Source organism: Miscanthus floridulus, chromosome 15 (genome assembly GCF_019320115.1).
Source record: "Miscanthus floridulus cultivar M001 chromosome 15, ASM1932011v1, whole genome shotgun sequence".
NCBI lineage: Eukaryota > Viridiplantae > Streptophyta > Magnoliopsida > Poales > Poaceae > Miscanthus > Miscanthus floridulus.
Window position 1 is genome coordinate 15,721,477 of NC_089594.1, and position 24,169 is coordinate 15,745,645.

A 24,169-nucleotide genomic window follows, 5' to 3' on the forward strand; every position below is an offset into this window, starting at 1 on the left:
AGGCCGAGGAGTGAGGAATCGCTGGCTTCAAGGCCGGTGCGGGGAGCTCGCCGCACTGCTCATCGCCCAAGCAAGGCCAAGCACTGGAATTTTGTCTCATCATGATGGAGGAGACGCTAGAGAGAATACAGAAGAGATAGGAAGAGAAAAAAAACGGAGATAAGAACCACACGGTCACAACTGAGCAGAGGTAGAGGATAGGAAGATATAGAGCAATATGGTATTTTCATTACTTTTGTTTTTTTGTCATTGTTTTTTCTTTACTTTCCATCTATTTTTAATATATTTCTAATTTGTTTATGCTTGATCTTTTGTAGCAATGGTTGTCTTATTTATGCTTAATCTTTTTTTTTATCAACAAGCAACACAATGGTATACATGAATCATATTTAGGCTTGATCATGACTGCATGCAGACATTAAATAATTAACAGACAGCTAACACAGACAACCCACTATACACGCTGTCTGTTTAGCTGTCTGTATGTAGTTCGACGTCATCATACAGACAGCAAGCCGTCTGTGGGTTGTACATGCCCTAAGCAGGCTGATGATATCATTGTTAACTTAACTACCACTAGTTGTTCGGTAGTTGACGCCAAAATTGACTGATTCCTTCATTCACTGGAGACTTTAATTTAACTGGTGGCCATGCATGGACGACACGTGCGTGTCTCTATGAAAAGACATATTTATCTCTATGAAAAGGCATATTCGTATCTAAACTTGTGATGAAAATTACTCCTATGACACCAAGGACCAAGCATTACATGTGCGGAACACACATATTTGTGGTTATGATAATCAATAATATATTACATTATTGTATATTATTACAAGCAATATATATTAGCTTGACAAATATAGTACCAGAAAAAAGCAACAATACTTATTTTATTTGCTAGCGTAACAATACTTGCCAATTAATTTCAAAGATCCTAAATAAAAATTCATTATTCTCCTCATAATAACCACGCTCTCACCTCGAATCTCCCAGGAGTAAAGTGTCTCCTTTGTATAACCCGTATAAAAAACATCATGGGCAAAACATCACAAGTGCCTCCAAGATTGCTTATTCCTGAAGGTTTTGCATTAAACAAACCAGTCATTGTTAATTTCAAAGATCCTAAATAAAAATGCCTTATTCTCTTCATAGTATCCATATATTGCTCTCCCCTGGAATCTCCCAAGACTTATACATAATTCCATCACAAGTGCCTCCATTGTACGACCCATATAAAAAACATCACAAGTGCCTCTATTGTACGACCGATATAAAAAACATCATGAGCAAAAACATCACAAGTTCCTCCGTCAAGATTGCTTATTCCTGATGTTTATGCATTATGATTGTAGTCCAGGTAAACAAAACAATCATTTGTTCAGGTATTCGTATTGGTCCGTGAGGCCTTGGAGCTGAAACATGTACACAAGAGAAAAACTTTATCAGAAGCTTAAATGACATGAAAAAGTTACATTTTCTTGTATGAAGCCAGTATGTAAAATGACTAACTGAATATGCAAAAATGATGGTTAGCATAACCATGATATGCGTGGTTCTGACTTATATCCAATTAGTTTTTATTCCGATAAAACCAATAGATGGTTCTCAATTTTCTCTTTAAGCATGAGAGGCCTGATGAAAATTATACTTACTTGTATGTAATAATGACACAATCTGTGAACCCAACTAACCATACAAAATCAAAATAAGCAATACAAGGTAATATATTATTGTAACTTCAGACCTGACTAATTGAATATGCAAAAATGATGGTTAGCCTAACCATGCTATGTGGATCCTGATATCCAGTTAGTTTTTATTCTGATAACACCAATAGACGGTTCTCAATTTTCTCCGTAGGCATGAGAGGTCTAATGAAAATTATACTTACTTGTATGTAATAATGCCACAAATTGTGAACCCAACTAACCATACAAAATCAAAATAAGCAATACAAGGTAATATTATTATAACTTCAGACCTGCATGAGAAGTTTATGCAGAGGCAATAATTCTGGAAACCATTTTATAATAATATCAACCTTTTGAGTTTCCTTGCTCGTAGAAACACCTAAAAAGAGGTACCGCCTCTTCAGCCATGATACATTTGGAACCTCCTGATTTAGTGGCTTAGCTCCAAACAAACAAACAAGGTAATGTCCAAAGGTACAATTTGTTAGTGCCTACAACTATGTATGGCAAGATGAAAACATAAAGATGAAGCAGGAATAACTTTTCAAAAAATCATGACAATGCATGTAACATATTTTAGCGCCAGCACGAATAAGCAATCGTTTTGAGAAGATGTTGCTTGTTGCCTTTAGCTTACCCTGATAAATCTGACAAAAAAGTAGCACCCTTCTGTAATTACAAGATAAATCAGCCAAAGGTAAAATCGTAAGCGTTTAGCACCCTTGTGCAATGACATGATAAATCAGCCGAAGGTAAAATCACACGTGCTCTGCAAAAGCGAGCAGGATTAGTAGCCCTACCTGCTCAAGTGGTAGCTCCTCAACAGAGAAAAGCTTTCTTTTGTTCTGCCCATCAAAATCAAACTGCTGCTTTCCCTATCCAGTCGATGGACATGAGCTCATAAGCCACAGGGAAAAGAGATCTCTAGAGCTCCTAAGACTATACACAGTGACCAAAAGTCAATCAGAAGAAGCAACTCGTGAGCTCACCAATTTTGGAACCTATTCATTTCCATATGACAATGCTGCCTGCAAGCACATCCATGCTGTTATGTACCGGCAAATGTCCTTTCTTGGGAACTTTGGGTGGCTTGTTAAGCGCCAATATAGCAGAGTCCTGTGATTGAAAAGCTTTAGACGTTGTTTGCATTTCTGATTTTATAGGAAAATTTTAAAAGTTAAGGTTGTCATTCCAAAGAGGAGTGTACCACAATTAAACTGACAATGCATTTGACTTAAGGCTTCATCTTTTCGACAAAATATTGAGCAAAATGCAACAATGCACATGTGCACACGAAGGACAGTTTGATAGTATAGGAGGTAAAAAGTATATGACTTTTGCAGTTGAGTACAACTTCTATCAAATACTACTTGTCATGTAAAAGTTATAAAATGCACACCAGTTATAATCCTACAGAATACAATATAGTTATAAAAGTAGAGATATTTTTAGGTTTCTACTTTTACGCTGAATAGGCTTTTACCAAGATCGTTTATGTAGCATAAAAAAACCAAAATACCACATGGGGGTAATGGCCTACTGATTGGATTGGGCTGGCAATACAATACATGGAATCTGATTGCAGTTTATCCAAACCAAACAACATGTAACCTCTAACGAATAGTTAACATATATTACTAACAGTCGAACCAAATTATACGATGCCTAAAAATAAATAAATGGTAGACACACAGACTTACCCCCAAACTGTGGATCTTGCTTTATCAACCACTTTGGCTCAGTTTCTCTGCAATACATGAGTCCTTTATTCCTGCAAGGACACAAAGTGGTCCTCAATTTTGCACAGCAGGAAGGAAAGAGAAGGGGTGGGCATACCTGCTGTGGTGGGTTCAGCGCCGCCCCCATCCGCGTGGACGCGCAGCAGAGCGCCGCCGCTGTGCAGATCCGTCGCGCCCTCGACCACGCGGATGAGCAGCAGAGTGCCGCTGCCGCCGACCTCATGCCCTCGGCCACATGGAGGTCGGGGTCGAAGCCGGACTCGATTGCAAGGTCGAGCAGGCAGCGTTGATCCCTCTCCCGCGCACGGCGCACCTCCATGTGTGCTGGTCCATCTCGGCGGCGCGAAACATGCATGGGTGATCTTCACCAAATTGCCCCTGGCCCCAGGACCCAGCCCCCAGGGGCAGGCCGCAGCCGCCCACCGGTGGTAGGAAGTTTTTCTGGTGGCAGTACCATATTAGGTGTTATCTCCTGGTTATTTTTTTAGGTGCATGCAAGTTAAAAAAAGAGAGAAAAAGTTGCATGCACGCTCGATCAGTTGATCGGTTGCAGGACAAAATTAAAGCTGGCCTGCTCTTCTGTTCTCTTCATCAACTTGATCAGTCCTGATATGTGTGTTCTGACACATATGAGCACGCACATGCAAGGATCGATGATGGAGACTTGGAGATGGAGACTTGGATTGAAGTGGAGCGACTCATTAATTTACCCAATTAATATAATCACTGCTAGTGTAGGAGTAAATACATACATCAGTTAAAATGGCACCCGTACGTATCCATCTCCAGCATAAGGTCAGAGTATCAAGTATGTATCAGCAGTAGCAGCAAAAACTGCAGCAGACACATACGTACATACTACGAATAATATCAATCCATCACGAAAAATCATCTCTCCCCCTCTTCTACACTTTCCAGCGGTACCATTGTTAACAAAGCTTGTAGCTTCTTCGTTCTACCCTGGAGTATTAGTGTGCTATGCTCATAAAGCCATATAGCACAACCACAAGTTTTTTTTTTTACTACTACCATACAGCAGCTGCAGCCCCTTGCCATGCAACATGCATGCATGCATGCGGTGGCGGATGTATTATTAGTGGCTGCAGCCCCACCCACGCAAAAACAGAGTGATAATAGCTAAACTTTCACCATATTCACACCCTCAAAATAAAAGTCTAGGCACTCACAAGGCAAGCACACCTCCCTTGAATTTTCTCTAGCTCTGCCACTGCATGCATGCATGGAGTCAGATGAAGAACAACGGCCAGAGACCAGGAGGCAAGTGTCCAAATCAGAAATCAATGCAAAGCGAAACAACGTTGGCAAGACAAGCAAATCGATCAATCCACGGAGGATACTGTAGAAGTTGCTCCCAAGGGCGTGTTTGGAGACGTGGCCCAGCGGCCCGGCTGCGCCCGTGGGCTGCAACTCCCGTGTTTGGGGCCGCTGGGCCGCTCCTAAGCCAGGGCGCGCATATGCAAAAGGGACGGCTCCGCCTGGCTGTGGGGAAACGAAGCTAGGGTTCGTTTTCTGGGAGCTTGGCTCCGAGCGGCGCGCGGCGGGCGATTTGGTGCGGCAGCGGGTGGCTCTGGCGGGCTCGAGCGGGAAGGGGAAAACCTCCGCGCGCCCTCCCCACCGGCGAAATCTGCCGCCTTTATAAGCGGTCGTTGTCCTCCGTTGCGTCTCCTTCCTTCGTCTCCCTCCCTCCACCCACGTGAGAGACCGACGACGTTGGAGAGCTGGTGTCCGTCGTGGCGGCTTCTTTCCTCGGCGGACTTCCTCTCTGTTCCCCGGCCTTAGATCTGCTTCGACGCAGTGCCGCTCCGTCGACCGCGGGTACTCCGTGGAGGCAGCCATCTTCTTCCATCTTCTTCCATTGCTGCAGTGGTGCGGTTGGTTTTCCCCGGCCGGGTCTGTTTCCTCTCCGTCCAGATCTGCTTCTTCTTACTCGTCGGTACTTCTTCTTCTCCCAGCTGCGTCGCTGCTTTGCTCCGACGGCCACCCCGAGGTGAAATCAACCCCCAATCCCCGCTTCCTCTTGATGGTGATGATGCTAGGGTTTGTTATCCTAGTTGCAGTTCACTGTTCGTTCGTGTGTTCTTAGTACAAGCTGTTGTTTCATGATAGATTAGGGTTTCACTTGTTATTGATTTGATGTTGGTAGTTACAGTAGCTTGTTCTGTCTTATTATGCCCTATCTGTTTACTCTACATTTTGCACCAAATGCGTTTCATGGTTGTGATGGTTGCCTGTATTTTTTCTTGCGGTCGATGATGTTGTCCTAGGCACTTGGGAGGCATGTTTTTACATGCAGCCGTGCTAAATCTGTTTCTTTAATCATTGTACATTCATGTTGAAGCCAGGTAGGGTATGATGATCTGAGTTCCTGTTTCATTGTTATATGCATGTAGATGGATCCCTCTGATAGCCGTGAGATGATGTGTAAACAAGCAGCAGCCATGGTTTCCTTTGTCACCACTAGGCTTAAAAAGGAAAAAGCCTGAACCTAAAACTGAACCTAACCCTCTACTGTATGCACTTAGAAATGAAGCTGAGCAGCATAGGCAACAGACCCTAAATGCTATCTATAACTCCACTGATGGAGAGTGCCTTTCCATGCTTAGGATGACTAGAGCTCCCTTTTTTGCTTTATGCAATCTTTTTAGAGAGAGGAGCCTTGTATGTGAAAGGCAAGGATGCACAATAGAGGAGCAGGTTGCAATGTTTCTTCATGTTGTTGGCCACAACCAAAGGTTTAGAGTTGTCCACCAGTCATTTAGGAGGTCCATAGAGACAGTCCACATGCACTTCCATCAGATCTTGTATGCTGTTGGTGAACTTAGGAATGAAATGATCAAGCCTCCTAGCACTGCCATTCACCCAAAGGTACTTGGAAGCCATAGATGGAATCCATATTTCAAGGTAATTGTAAAGCACAAGTTTCCTGCATTTGGTAGATGTACATATTCACATGTACTGCCATCTCACTTGCATGGTTTTTAGAAATGCATTGGTGCCATTGATGGCACACATGTGTTCGCAAGGGTGCCTAGACACATGCAAGCTGCTTTCAGGGGTAGGAAACACAACCCCACACAGAATGTCATGGCTGATGTAGACTTTGACCTAAAGTTCACTTATGTCCCTGCTGGATGGGAGGGCTCTGCCCATGATGCACTTATCCTAGCTGATGCCATTGAGAGGGATGATGGGTTCACTGTCCCACCAGGTAACTGCACTACCTAGTCACTGCACTTATGTCCTTACCATTGGCACACAAACTCACAGTAGATGTCCAATTGTAGGTAAATTCTACCTGGTAGATGCTAGGTATGCATGCCGCAGTGGCTTTCTACCCCCTTACAGGGGTGTCAGGTACCACTTGATTGAGTATGGGAACAAAAACCACCCAACCAATGCAAATGAGCTTTTCAACCTAAGGCACTCATCCCTAAGGGTCACTGTGGAGAGGACTTTTGGTGCTTTGACGAACAGGTTTCATATCCTAGACAACAAGCCCTTCCACCCATACAAGACATAGGTCAAGCTGGTATTGTGCTGTTGTATTCTGCACAATTGGATCCTAGGTTTTGGGATTGATCAAGTTGTGCTAGCTGAGGAGGGTTTCACTGGCACCCAACCTAACCCACTTGACACTCTACCTTTTAGTGAAAGCCAGTCTCAAGAGACCAATGCCATGGCTCTTAGGAGGGATGCCATCTGCAATGCTACGTGGGAAGGTAGGGTACCTCTAGGATCTAATCATGCATTAACTATGTTCTTGAATTCAGTTATATTACCCTGCTATGGAACTCATGCTTGTGTAATGGTTGTGTAATAACTTGTGGGACATGGCTGAAACTAAGATTAATTTGTCTTCATTGTTTCAAGTTGCCTCAATGTTCATGCTATGCTCAATTGTGTCTCTTATCTGCTCAATTATGTCACTGTTACCTAGTCTTTGGCCATGAAACTCAGCCATACAGTGGTAGCAGCATAGATGAATTATGATGCTGCTGTTCTATGGCTGTGTCCCATGGCCAGAGCTTTTGTATATTTGTGACCATGATATACATGCTTGTTTGTTGTTACTCTTGCTGATGTTACTGTACTACTCTTTACTTGGGCAACTTTCGATAGAATATCGTCGGCAGTCCACCGAGGGGTATTCCGCGATGGTAGATTTGTCGGTGGGGGTGCACGTAATCAGGAACCGGATGGTGACACAAGGCGTAGAGACAGCGATTTAGACTGGCTCGGGCCATCTGATCGACGTAATACCCTATGTCCTGTGTCTTTGGTGTATTGTATTGAATACATCATGTCTAGTAGAGGACCCCTGCCTCTCCTTATATACTCTGGAGGGGTAGGGTTACAAGTAAAGTATCCTATTTGGTACTATACAATGTCTTACGGTGCACGCCGAGCAGCGCCGTGCACGCCTTGATCTTGTGGGCTGGGCCACCTCCGATGGTGCGGCCCATGTCTTGGGGGCCATACCCCCACAGCTAGTCCCCGAGCCTGATAGTAGGTGACGTAGTCACGTGGTGCTAGGGTCATAAAGTAGAAAACCAGCCGAGCAGGCAGCCAGTCCCTGAGCCTGACAGTAGGTGACGTAGTCACGTGGTGCCAGGGTCATAAAGTAGAAAATCAACCGAGCAGACAGCCAGTCCCCGGGCGTAGCCTCGAGATGAGAACAAGCACATTCACCGCAAGGTGAAGTGTGCCCACTTAGTCCCCGAGCCTGCTGGAAGATGAAGAATGAATCTTGTAGCAGGGTCAAAGAAAAAGAAGTCTGAAAGCTTGTCGATGTCGTCTGACATGCGCGTATCAAGATCCCCGACGCGCTGCCCAAGATCAGCACCCTGATCCGAATAGCATGGAGCAGCTTGATAGCACACCTATGAGACGTAGCAAGATCCGAGCAGCAAGGAACTCCCTAGTGTAGCTGGCGACGCCCGAGCACTGAGGAGCGAGGAGTCCGCAGCGTCGCTGGCGATAACCGAGCACCGAGGAGCGAGGAGTCCTCGGTGTCGTGGGCGATGATTGAGCACCGAGGAGCGAGGAGTCCCCGACGTAGGCGGTGATGTCCGAGCACCGAGGAACAAGGAGTCCCCGGCGTAGGCGGCGATGTCCGAACATCGAGGAGCGAGGAGTCCCCGGTGTCGCTGGCGATGACCGAGCACCGAGGAGCGAGGAGTCCCCGGTGTCGCTGGCGACGACCGAGCACCGAGGAGCGAGGAGTCCCTGGCGTAGGCGGCGATGTCCGAGCACCGAGGAGCGAGGAGTCCCCGGCGTCGCTGGCGATGACCGAGCACCGAGGAGCGAGGAGTCCCCGGCGTCGCTGGCGATGACCGAGCACCGAGGAGCGAGGAGTCCCCGGCGTAGGCGGTGATGTCCGAGCACCAAGAAGCGAGGAGTCCCCGACGTCGCTGGCGATGACCGAGCACCGAGGAGCGAGGAGTCCCCGGCGTCACTGGCGATGACCGAGCACCGAGGAGCGAGGAGTCCCCGACGTCGCTGGCGATGACCGAGCACCGAGGAGCGAGGAGTCCCCGGCATCGCTGGCGATGACCGAGCATCGAGGAGCGAGGAGTCCCTGGCGTCGCTGGCGATGACCGAGCACCGAGGAGCGAGGAGTCCCCAGCGTAGGCGGCGATGTCCGAGCACCGAGGAGCAAGGAGTCCCCGGCGTCGCTGGTGATGATAGAGCACCGAGGAGTGAGGAGTCCCCAGCATCGCTGGCGATGACCGAGCACCGAGGAGCGAGGAGTCCCCGGCATAGGCGGTGATGTTCGAGCACCGAGGAGCGAGGAGTCCCCGACGTCGCTGGCGATGACCGAGCACCAAGGAGCGAGGAGTCCCCGGCATCGCTAGCGATGACCGAGCACCAAGGAACGAGGAGTCCTCGGCGTCGCTGGCGATGACCGAGCACCGAGGAGCGAGGAGTCCCTAGCGTAGGCGGCGATGTCCGAGCACCGAGGAGCGAGGAGTCCCCGGTGTCGCCGGTGATGACCGAGCACCGAGGAGCGAGGAGTCCCTGGCGTCGCTGGCGATGACTGTGCACCGAGGAGCGAGGAGTCCCCGGCGTCGCTGGCGATGACCGAGCACCGAGGAGCGAGGAGTCCCCGGCGTAGGCGGCGATGTCCGAGCACCGAGGAGCGAGGAGTCCCTGGCGTCGCTGGCGATGACCGAGCACCGAGGAGCGAGGAGTCCCCGGCATCGCTGGCGATGACCGAGCACCGAGGAGCGAGGAGTCCCCGGCATAGGTGGCGATGTCCGAGCACCGAGGAGCGAGGAGTCCCCGGCATCGCTGGCGATGACCGAGCACCGAGGAGCGAGGAGTCCCCGACATCGCCGGCGATGTCGGAGCATCGAGGAGCGAGGAGTTCCCGGCGTCGCCGGCGATGATCGAGGAGCGAGGAGTCCCCGGCGTCGCAGGCGATGACCGAGCACCGAGGAGTCCCCAACGTAGGCGGCGATGTCCGAGCACCGAGGAGTCCTTGGCGAAACTGGTGAGGTTCGAGCACCGACATAGCTGACGACGTCTGTGCGGTGAAGTGTGCCCACTTAGTCCTCGAGCATGAAGTATCCGTGCGCCGAGGAGTAACCGGCGTAGCTGGCGATGAAGCATGAGCGATGAACTGTCTGGTCAACTGGTCGGCGGCAAAGTGAGCATTGAGTAGAAGCGACCAGCGAATAGTCCGATCAACTGGTCGGCGACGGAGTCCATGAACCAAGCGGTCCGACCAGTTGATCGGTAGAGAAGTCCGAGCACTAGGTGATCTGATCACCTGGACGACGATCCTGCAATAGAAACATGTAGAACGAGTAGTACATGATGTAAAAATATATGAACTTCGGAGAAAAATCAGCAATGGTGATGAAACGGCGTATGCAGTTCGGCGATCAGTTGGCGTGAAAATATATTTATGTTTAATATAAACCACCCAAACAGTTAGTGTGTAGCTGAGTCTCCAGCCCTAGCTAGCCCATAGTCCATAACGTCGAGCGCGGAACCCATGCACGTGTAGGAGAAACAGGCGTGACCAAGGAACCGATGTCGACCACCCATAACGCAGAGGGCAGACGCTCGTGCACGTGTAGGGAGGAGCCAAAGACAGGGCCGTCTCTAGAGGCGTCCGAGCATCAACATGACTGTTCAGGGGTTCGGAAAATCGTTTTGAGAGCAAACATGGAGAAAATAGTTTGGAGAAACATTATGGCGATATACGAAGATTGGAGAATATTTAGAAGAATATTAAAGCGTGACTTAGCTTTAGACGGAGCGTCTGGTCGGCGACGTATGGCATTATCTGGTCGGCGTTGATGAAGTTGCCCGACGCTCGAGCTTTCTGAGCTGTCGTCATGGCGGCGGTCGCGGTTGTTGGTGAAGACGACCTCGGAGGTGGTTTCGAGATCGGATCTGCTGTCGCGGGGGCTGGTGTAGCCAACGATGAATCGTCGTCGTGGACCGGCATGGATCTCCACGAGATTGATGACGAGAACGCGCTGTTGATTTGAGGTCCATCTGGCTCGCCATGGATCAAGCGCACACCCCTACCTAGCGCGCCAACTGTCGACAGAATATCATCGGCAGTCCACCGAGGGGTATCCCGCGATGGTAGATTTGTCGGTGGGGGTGCGCGTAATTAGGAACCGGATGGTGACACAAGGCACAGAGACAACGATTTAGACAGGTTCGGGCCGCCTGATCAACGTAATACCCTACGTCCTGTGTCTTTGGTGTATTGTATTGAATACATCATGTCCAGTAGAGGACCCCTGGCTCTCATTATATACTCTGGAGGGGTAGGGTTACAAGTAAAATATCCTTTTTGGTACTATACAATGTCTTGCGGTGCACGCCGAGCAGCGCCGTGCATGCCTTGATCTTGTGGGCTGGGCCACCTCCGATGGTGCGGCCCATGTCTTAGGGGCCATACCCCCACAGCAACCAATATAGGATGGCTTTAGTCCCTGCTGATGTGCTTGGTGTTCAGGGGGCCTTTTGTGGTTGCTGTTGATGTAATGAATGCTTTGGTTAGGGGTGCTGCTGATGGTTCTGCTCCAGCAGGTGCTAGTGCTGGTGCTGCTGTTGCAGCTGGTGCTGGTGCTGCTACAGTAGCTGGTGATGGTCCTGCTGTTGCAGATGGTGCTGCTGGTGCTAGGGGTGCTAGGGCCATGAGGTGGAATAACAACACCTCTGGTTTTGTGCTTAGGAGGATGGCTCAGCTTGTTAGTGATGGTAGTAGGCCTGACAAGGTCTTCAAGGACAAAGATGTTAACTATGTGGCCAAAGCACTTAAGGAGTACAGTGGAGAGGCAGTTAGCCCAACTTAGGTGTACAACCACCTAAGGAAATGAAGGCAGAAGTGGGCTAGGATCTCTAAGCTGAAAGACCTTAGTGGTGCATTGTGGGATAGTGGTGTCAATGCTATCATGCTTGAGGGGGAGCACTACCTAGGGCACTGCAAGGTAGATCATGGTTTCCTTTCCTATTTCCAACATGGACCTATAACTTTGTATTAGTTACCTAAAAATGTACCCCCCTACTGCAGGACCATCCTAAGGATGCAGAATTTCTAAACTGCCCTATAAGGTTCTACACAGAGATGGAGTCCATCTTTGGCCATGGCATGGCCACTGGTAGGTTTGCACAAGGGTCAGGTGAAGCCCTAGGGGTGAACCAGGCAGATAGTGTTGCTGCTAAAGCTGAGGGTGCTCCCTTTCCCCAAGTTCCTGCTGCCAAGACCCAAACTGAGGCTGGAGAAGGCAGTAAGGCCACAGAGCTGCTATCCTCAGTTGTTGGTGGAAAGAGGAAGAGAGGCAACTTTACTGAGGATGAGATGCTTATGTTGACAAACATGTCTGATGCTGTCAACAATGTTGCCAATGCTCTTAGGGAGACTGGACCAGCCCATGTTGATGCTAACATGTACCTAGCTGTGATGGAGATGCCTGGCATCACTGAGGAGGCACTGATAGTTGCCTACACCTACCTGCTGGATAATAAGGCCCAAGGCAGGGGCTTTGTTGGCATGAGTGACAGCCACATGGACATTTGGCTTAGGAACTACGTAGCCAAGAACTACTACATCTAGTTCCACTACCTGCTGGGCTGCATGGCCAATGAGGGGGTTGACTGTTGAGATGTATAGTTCCTCTACCTCCCTCACCCACTCTCTCCTCTTTTGACTACAGTTGAGCACACTTTCCTGTAGGTATTTTGTGCAGCTTACTTAGCTGATTCACACCTGTCCTTTTGCTTTCTATACTGGGAGGGTGGCTAACTATATGTGCTAGAGGGCACTATGGTAGGCATTTGAGCCCTGAAATGTTGGGCAGAACCTGTTGTTGTAAGGTACTATTTGTAGCCTCTGTTGGCTGCTTTATTTGAGACCACTTGATGTTTATTCTCTTAATTATGAACTCTTGGTTTTGTTTCTGTGCTTTGGTGGCAACTGTGGGATATTGAAATGGCCTATGATGCAAACATATACATGAGGTGGCCGCCCTTTTTACTTGGTTCTTGATCTTTTTCATGACTGTCATCAAACCCCACGTGTGCACATCCATTCCCTAGCAACAACACCTTCTATCTTATGCTGATGGCAGTGAATGTATGTGCACACTAGGGTTCCATGGCAGCCATGAGCTTGGATTTGCACTTGTTTGGTTCTTCTAGATTTCCACTTGCTGTTCTACTGGTTTATTATTTGTATGGTAGCCACCAATGATAGAACCAATGAATTAGGCCACCACACTCTAAAGCTGAGGCCAATGTTTTTTTATAATGGCTGTGATGTCATATTTAGTGCTCTGAACCTGATGATGTTGGTCATCATTGAGGGACTTGAGATCAACGATTTGTTTCCTCACAAACCGTAGATCTTCAAGTTCCGCACTCATGGCAAGTATCATTTATTATATTTGACTGAGGCTAAACACTCTTTTCATTTCACAGAAATGGGCAATTACTATGTGGTTTTCCATGAGAAGAATCTTGGGATTTACCTCAATTGGCATGAGTGTAGTAAACAAGTCCTTGAGGTCAGAAACTCTATATACAAGAAGTATAGTATCTATGAGAAGGCTCTTATAGCTTATCAATCAGCATTGAGAGATTTCAATGCACTTGTGGCAGCAGCACCTCCCCTGCCCCCCTGATCTGCCCCAAGATGCTTTTCCAAGGTATTCCACCTGCTGATGGTAAGGCTGGTTATTGGAAGATTGTGTTAATCATCTCACTTGTTCTTTTGCTGTTTGGGATATGGAAGGAGGTGAGCAAGATTGGATAGCACTGCTGCCCCTCTTAAGAGTTGCTATTTGCTCTTTTGTTGAAGCTGGCCCTCTTTTGCTGATGGTATTAGGCCGATGATGACAACCTTGACAAGTTAATTAGCTAGCTCCATGTGTTGTTGTTTTCCCTAGCTAATCCATGACTGAAAACTGTTGATCTCCTTTGCAAACTTTAGTTGGTGGTTCCTGTTCTCTGTTCTTACTGTCGTTTTAGCTTGTAATTACTTGGAGCTAGCAGTGGTTGTATCTGATGTAGTAATGAGGTCTGAGGCTTATTAGTGACACACTTAATTTATCGTAACTGTTGTTATTGCATTGGAACTCAATTACATATTCAAATGAAGCTGTGCAGATTGCTGTTATGTATTTGCATTGTTCTTTCTTGCTTTTGGCCGGGCTGAAACTTTCCCACGCCAAACACAATCTCACTTTGGCAGTTGGTGGCAGTTGGACTTTAGCCGAACTCCCAACTGTAAACTAAACATCATCTCTATTTGGGCCTGTTCGCTGTGGTACAGGAAACCAAACAAGAGGGGTTGCTCCCCTTAGGCCGGGCCTTGGCTGGCCTGGGACGGGCCTCAAGGCCAGGCCGACCACATACATGCTACCTAACACGCCCCAAGAGACCAAGCACAAGCAGGCCCAGCACCAGATGTGTGCCCCCCTGGGCCCTGGGCTGCTCAATGAGGCAGATCGCATCACAGGTAGCACATCCCTTTCCAAGTTTCCATCGGCGAGCGACAACGTGTAGCATTCCAAGTAGTCAGTCGGGCAGAGCTAGCCCGGCCAGGCCCAGCTGATTGGCAGCAACCTTTTGTCAACAAAACTCAGATACTCACAGATCCATTCCAAGCATATCGTATCATCATATCCCAATCCAACATGGCAACATTGGGTTAGATTCATCCAGCAACCCAGCTCAGGTGTGCCATCAGTCACGGTTGCTATCGCTGGCCTTAATTCAGACAGTCCAGTCCATGCTCATAATTCAATTCGGATGGGAAACAGCTAGCGGCAGCAAATAGTTAATCATGTTGACATTCAGAGTTTCATGTTGTAGCCAACAATTCAGGAAAAATAACATGTGGGTCTCCAATGCAACCCAACTGGATTTCGAGCTTCTGCTCATTTAACCGATCCATATGACTTGATCTGGATTTGAAATATTCTACTGTCAATCTCATGTTCAAGCAATGGTGAGTTTTCGGCATAGTCTGGACCCCAAGATGATATAGAAATACACTCTGACTCTGCCTTGTATGGAAGCAAGCTTCATCTTCAGTTATATCAAGTAGCTGCCTAAGTTTTTGTTCAACATTTTCGAGCATCCTACTCCACAAGATTTGGCTCTCAGTTGTGTTCTCCATCTTCTACAGCTTCTTTGCAAAACTGAAAAGAGTAACCAGTCATTGCCACCAGAGATATCTTGAGAATAGAACAAAAAGAGGGCATTGCAGTGCATTATTTTATCGAATTAAGTCACAAGCATCATAATTGTGTATGCTCATCCTTTATTGCTTCAATAAAAATGCAGACACAGAACTAAGACAAGAAACAAAGCCATGTTAATGGATTGCTTCAGTTCATGTGTAAATCTTTCCTGTTGCTTTAATTTTGCAACCCAAGGATAATGACCTCTTGCCATAAAAAGTTGACCTTTAAGCCTCTTGACAATGGCGTCCTTGCATTACTTCCCTATGTTCAGTAGCCCAGAGGCGGTAACTTGCATATTCATGTTCACAGGACTTGGCATTCTCCTCATGCACTGTCTCTTGACCATGGTTCTCTTTCACCATGAACAGTCGTATCCTGTCACAAAACCAATTAAGTTTCCAAAGGTATGCCTTGGGCCCTCCATGGGCCGTCCATGTTGGCCCATGGCACAATACCAGCTCGCCACTAGTAGACACTCAAAAAAAAAAAAAAAACTGACAGTACCTAACACACTTAAATAAAAAGCACCTTTGAAATTTGCTTTTGATTTGATAGCATGATCCTTATTAGACTCCACAGTGTTAGCACCCAGACGTCTGGACGGACGCTCGCATCCGGACGCCCGCGCCTGCACTCTATCTCCCCCCACGCACCTGCATCCCGCTCCCGCCTACGTGGGGCCCACGCCGCCCGATTGCACGTGGGGAGTCCCTGCTCGTGCCCCTCCGCTTCTCACGAGCATGCACGCCGCTAGTAGCTGCAGCTTCTTTGTGACTTCGAGCGAGCCACCGGCCTGTCCATCAATTATCACAAAACCACCTTCCTTCCTGTCGGTCTCTCCAACGAGGCTGCCTCTGATCTTTGCTAACACCTTTGGTGCTAGCGTCTCTACTTTCCCCCAAACTTACCTTGGCCTCCCTCTCTCCCCTCATAAACTCTCTGTTGCAGATTGTCTTCCCATTATCTCGTCTTGCGACCGCAACCTTTCTGGCTGGCGAGCTTCTCTTCTCAACAGGGCGGGACGCCTCATTCTTGCGTCTGCTGTCCTTAGTGCCCTTCCCCTCCACTTTATGTCGGCCATTGGGATCCACAAAACCGTCATCAAGGCTATCGACCGACGACGCAGAGCTTTTTTCTGGACCGGTGAGGACTCTTGCCATGGCTCCAAATGCTTAGTCGCCTGGGAACATGTATGTTCCAGCAAACTCTCGGGTGGCTTGGGCCTCAAAGACCTTGAGCTTCAAAATCGCAGTCTCCTTCTTAAATTCGTCAACAAGCTATTTACTGGTGCTGAAGTTCCATGGAGAGATTGGCTTCTTCGTAATGATTCCATCTTCACTGAATCTCCTTCCTCTTCTCCTTCTTATCTTTGGAAAATCATTAATGATGAACTCTCAACCTACCGTTCTATCACCACTGTTGTTGTCGGCAATGGTGCTTCCACTGCCTTTTGGCTCGATCACTGGTTAGACTCCGTTCCCATTTCCACCTCCCACCCTGCCCTCTTGTCGCACACCCTTCGGCCTAATGTTTCGGTGCAGCAAGTCTTCCGATGGGTTTGAAATGCATCTGCGACCTAGACTAACAGCTGCAGCTCACTCCGAGCTCGAGTCTATTCTGTCTATTTTGCAGGGGATTCAGCTGCAGGACAGGCAAGATACCAGGTTGATGTCTTCAACTCGCAAGCCGTTTAACACCAAGGACGCATATGCTGCACTAGCTCCCTCTCCGAGCGTACAGGATCTACATGGGAGATGGATTTGGAAATCCAGAGTGCCGAACAAAGTTAAATTTTTTGCATGGCTGTACTTCAAGGATAGGCTGAGCACCAAATCGAATCTTTTCCACGAGCATGTGTTGGATAATTCAGTTTGTCAGCGTTGCAGCCACCCTATTGAAGACCGGTGCCATGTCTTCTTTAATTGTCCCCTGAGCAAAGAAGTGTGGAGATCCATTGGCATGCCGACGCTGTCAGAAAGTAGAGGACACTGATGTCTGGTCCTTACAACCGCCCTCTTGTCAGGATCCCAGGATTTGGCCGTCGATCCTTCAAGCATTGCTCTGGCGACTTTGGGACGCTAGGAACGGGACAGTCTTCAGAAACGAGCAACCAGGGTTTACAATACCGGTAAGAAAAAAATTTCGGTCCCCAGCGATAAATATGAAATTTCGGAAATTTCGGAAATATCGGTTCAAATTTAAATAAATTTAAATTAAGTTTTAAACAAATTTGGCATCATTTCACTAGAAAAACTCTATAATCCATCATCTATCATAAATTTATATAACATCGATGAAATAACATAATATATCACATAAGTAGAGCCGCGGTAATACAGTGTGCTGACGGTGGGCGAGCTGCATATACTAGTGCCGTCCAATGTGTGAGTGAGAAAATTAAATAAATTTGAAGAAATTTAGGGCTTTGATAAGACTAGATGATATGGAGGGTCATTTTAGCGTGGTTTGGTGTAATTTTAGAGTGAAAGATGAATTTAACCGAAAAATTTTGACCGATACAAAAAAATTTCGGACCTCAGCGAAAAATGCGATATTTCGGAAATTTCGGCGATATTTCGCCGAAATTGTAAACCCTGCGAGCAACTAAGCGCACGAAATGTAGTGTCCCGTGTCTGTGATGATCTCTCTGTTTGGGAAGGACGTTTTGTTTCTGCCTCTCTAGTACCTGGTCTGCGCCGTTGGCGCCTGTATCTACGTTCATGTGTGTCCACTCAAGGCTTGGCTAGCTCCTGATATGTACCTGCAAACTGAACTTACTCTCGTTTCCTTAATGAAATCCAGGCGGGGAAACTCTCCCTCCGTAGTTCCTTTTCAAAAAAAAAAAAAACATCAGGCACTTTAGTACAACAGGCTCTTGATAATGGTTTTAGGTAAGCCAGGAAACATCAATGTGGCGAAGTGATCCATCTAGCTAGATAGTTGCGCACCAGTTTGCAGACTTACTACTGAAAAAATATATTTAGTGCAGCACTGTTAACTCAGAGGATATTTAAAAAGTACGTTTCCACTCCTCAAATTCAACTATGGATTGACAGAAAGGTGGTTACAGAAAATAGATAAGAAGGCAAACCAAATTGTTTTTTTAAAGATAAGAAGGTACAGCAAGAGGGCATCTTGCCAGCAACAGAGTTTTCTCCACATTTTTATCAGAGGCATGATGAAAGAAACAATTTTGCGTTCTAGTAAAGCACACAAAAAATATATAGTGCAATACATGTACGTTTCACCATGAAACCGGACGTGCCTCACGGGTTAACCGTAGAGACTTGCATGTCCCTTGTCAACAAATACTGCATTCCAGGCCGCTCTATGCAAAATCATGTTGAGCTCATCGCTCGTCAATCAGGAAATTTTGTTTTTACCATATGCAAAGTATAACATATCCATGTGGATGTGGAAAACACCAACACTGCATGACTGCATTGTATTATTTAAAACACCACCGTAAAACCACATATATCAGTTAATTTACAAAAGGAACAAAAGAAGAGAAAATGGCTGAGCTGAAGGCTATATGCCAGGAATTGCACAATAGAGTTTCATACTCCTAGAAGGACATAGCACTGGCAGGAAGCTCAGTGAGACAGAAGAGTTGTAACCTCTCCAGCACCAACAAAAAAACTAGGATGACAAATATCACAGAATTCATGACTAAAAGGCTGGCGACACACTGCTCATAGATCTTTGACAATCGCAATACCCATGGAGTTGGCTGTGCCAATGATGCACTTGCACAGCGCTTCAAGCGACATGTGCTTGCAGAAGGGGTCAGCCTGCTTCAGCTTTGCAATCTCATACACATGGCGGATAGTGAGGGATGACACATTTCTGTGGCCAGCGAGACCGCTGGCGGTTTCTATTCCTGCAGCCTTCTTGAGGAACCATGATACTGGGGGTGACTTGACCACAAAGTCGAAGGTGTTATCCTTGTAGGCAGTTACGGTGACGTGCATTGGAGTGTCTGCCTTGTATTTCTGGGTCCTAGCATTGAAATCCTTGCAGAAAGCCATCAAATTGAGCCGATAGGAACTAAGTGCTGGACTAATTGGTTGTCCAGGACGGGCTGCACCAGCTGGGACGATAAGACGGAGTGTTGCCAGTACAGGCTTCCTTACTACTGCATCTTTCAGAGTTGCCATCGTTCAACCGTATGTCTGCATTATAAAAAGAGTTTCCATCAAACAGTGCAACATTAGTCAATGAAGCAGTAGCTGAAAATGAGATCCGACTAAGTGCCTTTAAGGCCTGCCCTCCGTTAGATGCCCAGAGTAAACAGAAACAATTTTATCATCTGTAAAGAAGCAAGTTTCGCATGAAACATTGCTGAAGCTGCATGCTCAATATTTCAATTTACAATTAGATCCAACCGAGTTCAGCTTAGATGTCAAGAAATAGTAGTACTTGCATTTGATCTAAATCAGAGTTCAAAATAACAAGTTCAACTAGTCATTTTAAAGTCATCTACTGCAATGAAACTAAGACAGAAATACCGCATGGCAAGCGCAGAGAGAAATCACACATAAAAGCCTTCAAGACAGAAATGTTATTCTAAGTTCTAACTTTCAAGGAAAAGATTTATTCTTCAGATATATAACAACTGTGAACTGTCTGATCAAATAGTAACCCAACTTGGCTAGTTGCCTTTACTGAATATATATATATATATATGACTCTGGGACTAGCCAACAGGACACATCTAGTTAGAGACCTATCTTTGTCGAATTTGCATCAGGAGTTAGCCAGTGACACAGCTTCCTCTGTCAGCAGAAGCATGATTATATTATTTTCATAGAAGCTAGAGAAACCGGGAAGAGGAGACACTTTGTATAACAGATAAAAATAACAAACATGTCAATCCCTGGGCAGTGGTATGATCTCTGGTCATCGGTGCTATGTATGATACAAGAACTCCGAATTGAACTCTAGAAAGGCAGAGCTGTGTCCATTTGATGGAGAATCCAAACCGCAGTAGCTTGGAGCACGTACAGGAGCAGACTCAGTAAGGACATGGGTGCACACATGTACACCCCCATAATTTTTGCAAAACAATCAAAGTTAGAAGGGATAATACATGCATAGTTGCATATACACTTGGAACTAGATGATCAAGATTACTGGTCACAAAGGCAAAGCTGTCTCACGACAACAAAACAATAGTAGATATCACCATCTTGGTAATCAAGATTCAGTCTTCAGTGAAAAGGAAAAATTCAGTTTTCAGTGAAAAGATCTTGGTCCTGGTAACAACAAAGTGGTTAGTTACAGGAATGTCTCTCCCGTATATTCCTGACTCTAGCCCTTCTCTTCCTTTGCCCTTATTTTCATCACCGCACAAGCAATATAATGTTGACGGGCTTCCAAAAAAATCGAATATTGATATAATATCAGTAAATGGGAAGCCAATTGAATATGATTCACAGTAGGTGCTGCGATTGATCAGATACTCGGAGTATTCAGACCTGTTCGGCTACTCGTGTTCCGTTGTTCGCTGCTCAGCGCTCCGGCCTCCTCGGTGGCACGGTGCCTCGGTGCCGCACTGCCGCGGAGCCGCCGCCGCCGGCCTCAGTGGGTGCGAGCGATGATGGGAGGTAGGAGGAGATCGGAGAAGTTGGGCCGACGGAGATGATGGGAGAGCAGGGGGCTATTGTTTTGGGCTCAATTCGTGAATAACCTATTATTTTTAATACCCATGCAAAAATATAACTGAATACTCCTAAATAAAGGTGAGCCTGCTCCTATCTAGATCAGACCCCATTACAAAAAGTCAGTTAGGATTTGAGTGCTCGGTTTCGCAAAGGGAAGACCAAGGAAAAAATAGGGTGGGCGATGGTCCATTGAACCACCCATGCGCCCTAGGTTGGATGGTCGATGCATCGCCGAGGAAAAAAAATCAAAGTGTATCTGTGGACCCATCGCCCACCTCATTTTTTTTCCACCAAGGAAGGGGTGTGTGTATCCTGATTTTTTACGATCTAGTTCTTTTTCCAATAGAAATTTACACATGGATCCGTGAAAGAAAGAATTACAAAAAATAGATCTAGATTGGTGCCATGATATTTAGCGCCTTGGTTGTACATCTTGGCACCAAATAATTTCGCATCAACGTTTTGGACATGATGTTCGACGTGGCAAGGGGCTCGGCGGCATGGGCCATGGCGTCAAGCTTAGTGCCAATAGTTAAGTGATAGAGAAGTTGATTGGTTGAAGGGGATTGATGGGATACTACTAGGGAGGTCATTAGAGATAGATGGTCGGGTTCATTGGGCACAGCCAACTAGTGCGTAACATCATATAGGGCAAAAGGCCTCTTTAGATGTAAGGGCTTGGGTGCAACTTCATCCTTGGAGATACGTGTATCTATGTAGAAGCTACACAGATAGTCCGCCGGGTGGTGCTAGACAGCCCGACAAGACAAGCTCTAGGCGGTGTAAACTGGTTAAGCCTCAATTCGGTTTAAACGGACAGTTTGCGTGATTAGGCTTAATTTATTTCTTACGGACAATCTGTAGGTGTAGACGGGCGATCCACCTGAATAGGACACAAAGGGTTCCTTATTGGTATATGCTCACAGACAGTCCGTCTGAATGAGACAAAAACGGGTTTCATTAATGGTATGTGCTCACAGACAGTCTATGTGAGCATGTCGGAAAGTCTGCCAAAATATGACCGTAAGGGTCACTCTTTGGGATCTCTGGTGGTCTACAGGAATCAATTTGCGCAGCGTGGTCAAAATGGGCTCCGTGGTGGGCACCTCTTTTGCCCGCCACGGTTAACCGGTGGCCGGCCAGCGAGGCCGGCCACCGAGGCGCCCGCTGTGGGAAAAGGGTTTACCGCGGCGGGCCACCTTACTTGCCCGCCGCATGAAATCGTTATTTACCGCGGCGGGCGGTATGAATCGCCCGCCGCGGTTAATACGATTTACCGTGGCGGGCTCTTTAAACTGCCCGCCGCGGTAAAGAGTTGATTTACCGAGGCGGGCGCTTTATCTTGTCCGCCACGGTAAAGCCTGTACAAATACATAGCACCCCCTTCATCTTCTCCACGGGTCTTCCTCTCTCAAACTCATGGGGGGAGGCTTTACCCTAAAATTTGAGGAAACTTTTGATTTGAGTTGAAGGGCTTGGATTTGAGGGAGGAGAACATCATAAGAGGTTCATAAAGGCTCTCCTTCCATCCTCTCTCTCTTTATTTCCATCACCTAGAGTTCTCTCTAGATCTAGATATAGATCTAGATCAATTTTAATGGAAAAATGATGTCATGTATTTCTTTAACTTTAGATTCATCATAGATGCATGCTTCATCTTTCACATCGTCATTTCCTCTCTTTTTCATGATTTTGGACGTAAAAATCATCAATTTCTCCTAATTCTTCTTTATTTAATGTTGATTGTGACGGATAATGTTCGCAGGTATGATGGATAGGTCGGAATGGATGTACCGGATTGATAGAGTGAATGATCCGTGGTACCTCTTTGAATTAAGGAAGTTTATTGCTGCTGGTAAAGCTCACCGTGAGAGACTGAAGCGGATGACAACCATATGTCCATGTTCTCGTTGCAAGAACCTGAAAGCCTACCGAGACAGCGAGGTGCAAACTCATTTGATCATGTATGGTTTCGTCGAGGGCTACACAGTCTGGACATTTCATGGCGAAAGAGTTAATGCGAGTGGTGGTGCATCTGGAGTGAGCTCTTCGATGCCGACGACGACAGCACCACCGGTGAATAAAGATCCTTTAGGAGCACCCGGCTCCTCATCATCTTCAGCAGCAGTTGCGCCAGCCGACAGTGACAACAGTTGTCGTGATTACATCACGGTGGATGATCTAATGCAAGATATGGCCGACGAAGCCGACGACAGTGTGGATGGTTAGGATACTGTGAGCCAACCCGAGGATGTGCAGCTTGTTGAAGATCTAGTCAAACACTTCGATGAAGACGATGTTGTGTTGGGTTGCCCAAAGTGGTTGGAGAATTTCAGAGAGTTGAAGCAGGCGACAGTTGATCCTCTCTATAAGGACGGCGGCGATTGTCCGAAAGAGTGCACGGCGCTCCGTTTTAACCTCCATATGTTGATGTTGAAGGCTCGTCATGGTTGGTCTGACACTAGCTTCAATGAGTTGTTAAGCTACCTTGCCACCATGTACCCAACGGCTAACAAGGTGCCCGCCAATACTTATCGGGCCAAGAAGCTGATCCGGCCAGTGGCGATGAAGCTTAGAAAGTTTGATGCATGCCCTAACCACTGCATCCTGTATCGGGGCAATGAGTATGAGAATTTGACGAGTTGTCCGCACTACGGCTTTAGTCGGTACAAGAAAAATGCTGGTTGTCGCGTGGATGCAGAAGACGAGGGAGGCTTGCGGGGTGGTCGGAAGAAGAACAAGAAGGGGCAAAGAAGAGCAGTGCGGCCAAACAGATCTCAGCTCAGCAGGACGATGAAGAAGAGGGTTACACGCACAGGAAAAGTCCAGCACTGTCGGTGTGGTACCGGCCCGTGACCGATCGCCTGCGTGCAATGTTCGGGAACCCGGACGATGCCTAGCTCATGTCCTGGCATGCATCAGCTGACCGCCTGAAAGACGATGGCAAGCTATGGCACCCATCCGATGGCAAGCAGTGGAAGGATTTCGACGAGGCCTACCCAGAGTTTGGCAAGGAGCCCTGGCATGTTAGGTTCGCGTTGAGTACCGACGGGATGAACCCATTCGGTGAGCTTAGCAGCTCACACAACACTTGGCCCGTCGTGCTCACCATGTACAACCTACCTCCCCATCTATGTCAGAAGCGTAGGTACCTTATGCTGACCATGCTTATCTCCAGACCGAAGCAGCCCGGCAACGATATAGATGTGTTCCTAGAGCTGTTCATGGAGGAAATGAAGATACTATTTGATGTTGGGGTCCAGATGGTGGATGCATCCCGCAAGGAGAAGTTCACACTAAAAGCAATCATCTTTGTCACCATCACCGATTACCTC

At 47.1% G+C, this 24,169-nt stretch overlaps 2 protein-coding genes, 1 long non-coding RNA gene and 1 pseudogene across 3 annotated transcripts; 2 read left to right on the forward strand and 2 right to left on the reverse strand.

Annotated features, from left to right (window-relative positions):
- Positions 1 to 1,020: 1,020 nt before the first annotated feature.
- Positions 1,021 to 3,853, reverse strand: LOC136509511 (uncharacterized). Its single transcript, XR_010772365.1, has 5 exons — positions 3,531 to 3,853; positions 3,395 to 3,465; positions 2,684 to 2,810; positions 2,045 to 2,569; positions 1,021 to 1,415 (listed from the first exon to the last, which is right to left on the reverse strand). It is a non-coding gene; the product is annotated as an uncharacterized lncRNA (long non-coding RNA).
- Positions 3,854 to 5,892: 2,039 nt separating this feature from the next.
- On the forward strand, positions 5,893 to 7,444 carry LOC136507071 (protein ALP1-like; annotated as a pseudogene).
- A 3,974-nt stretch (positions 7,445 to 11,418) lies between these two features.
- LOC136507072 (uncharacterized) lies at positions 11,419 to 12,536 on the forward strand. Its single transcript, XM_066501912.1, is given in 2 exon segments — positions 11,419 to 11,910; positions 11,994 to 12,536. Coding segments are annotated over 2 exon segments (1,035 nt in total).
- A 6,054-nt stretch (positions 12,537 to 18,590) lies between these two features.
- On the reverse strand, positions 18,591 to 20,834 carry LOC136509587 (uncharacterized). The gene is made up of 2 exons (XM_066504341.1): positions 20,649 to 20,834; positions 18,591 to 19,343 (listed from the first exon to the last, which is right to left on the reverse strand). The coding sequence occupies exon 2, from the start codon at positions 19,326 to 19,328 to the stop codon at positions 18,864 to 18,866; it is 465 nt and encodes a 154-aa protein (XP_066360438.1). The 5' UTR covers positions 19,329 to 19,343; positions 20,649 to 20,834; the 3' UTR covers positions 18,591 to 18,863.
- Between the last annotated feature and the right edge of the window lie 3,335 nt (positions 20,835 to 24,169).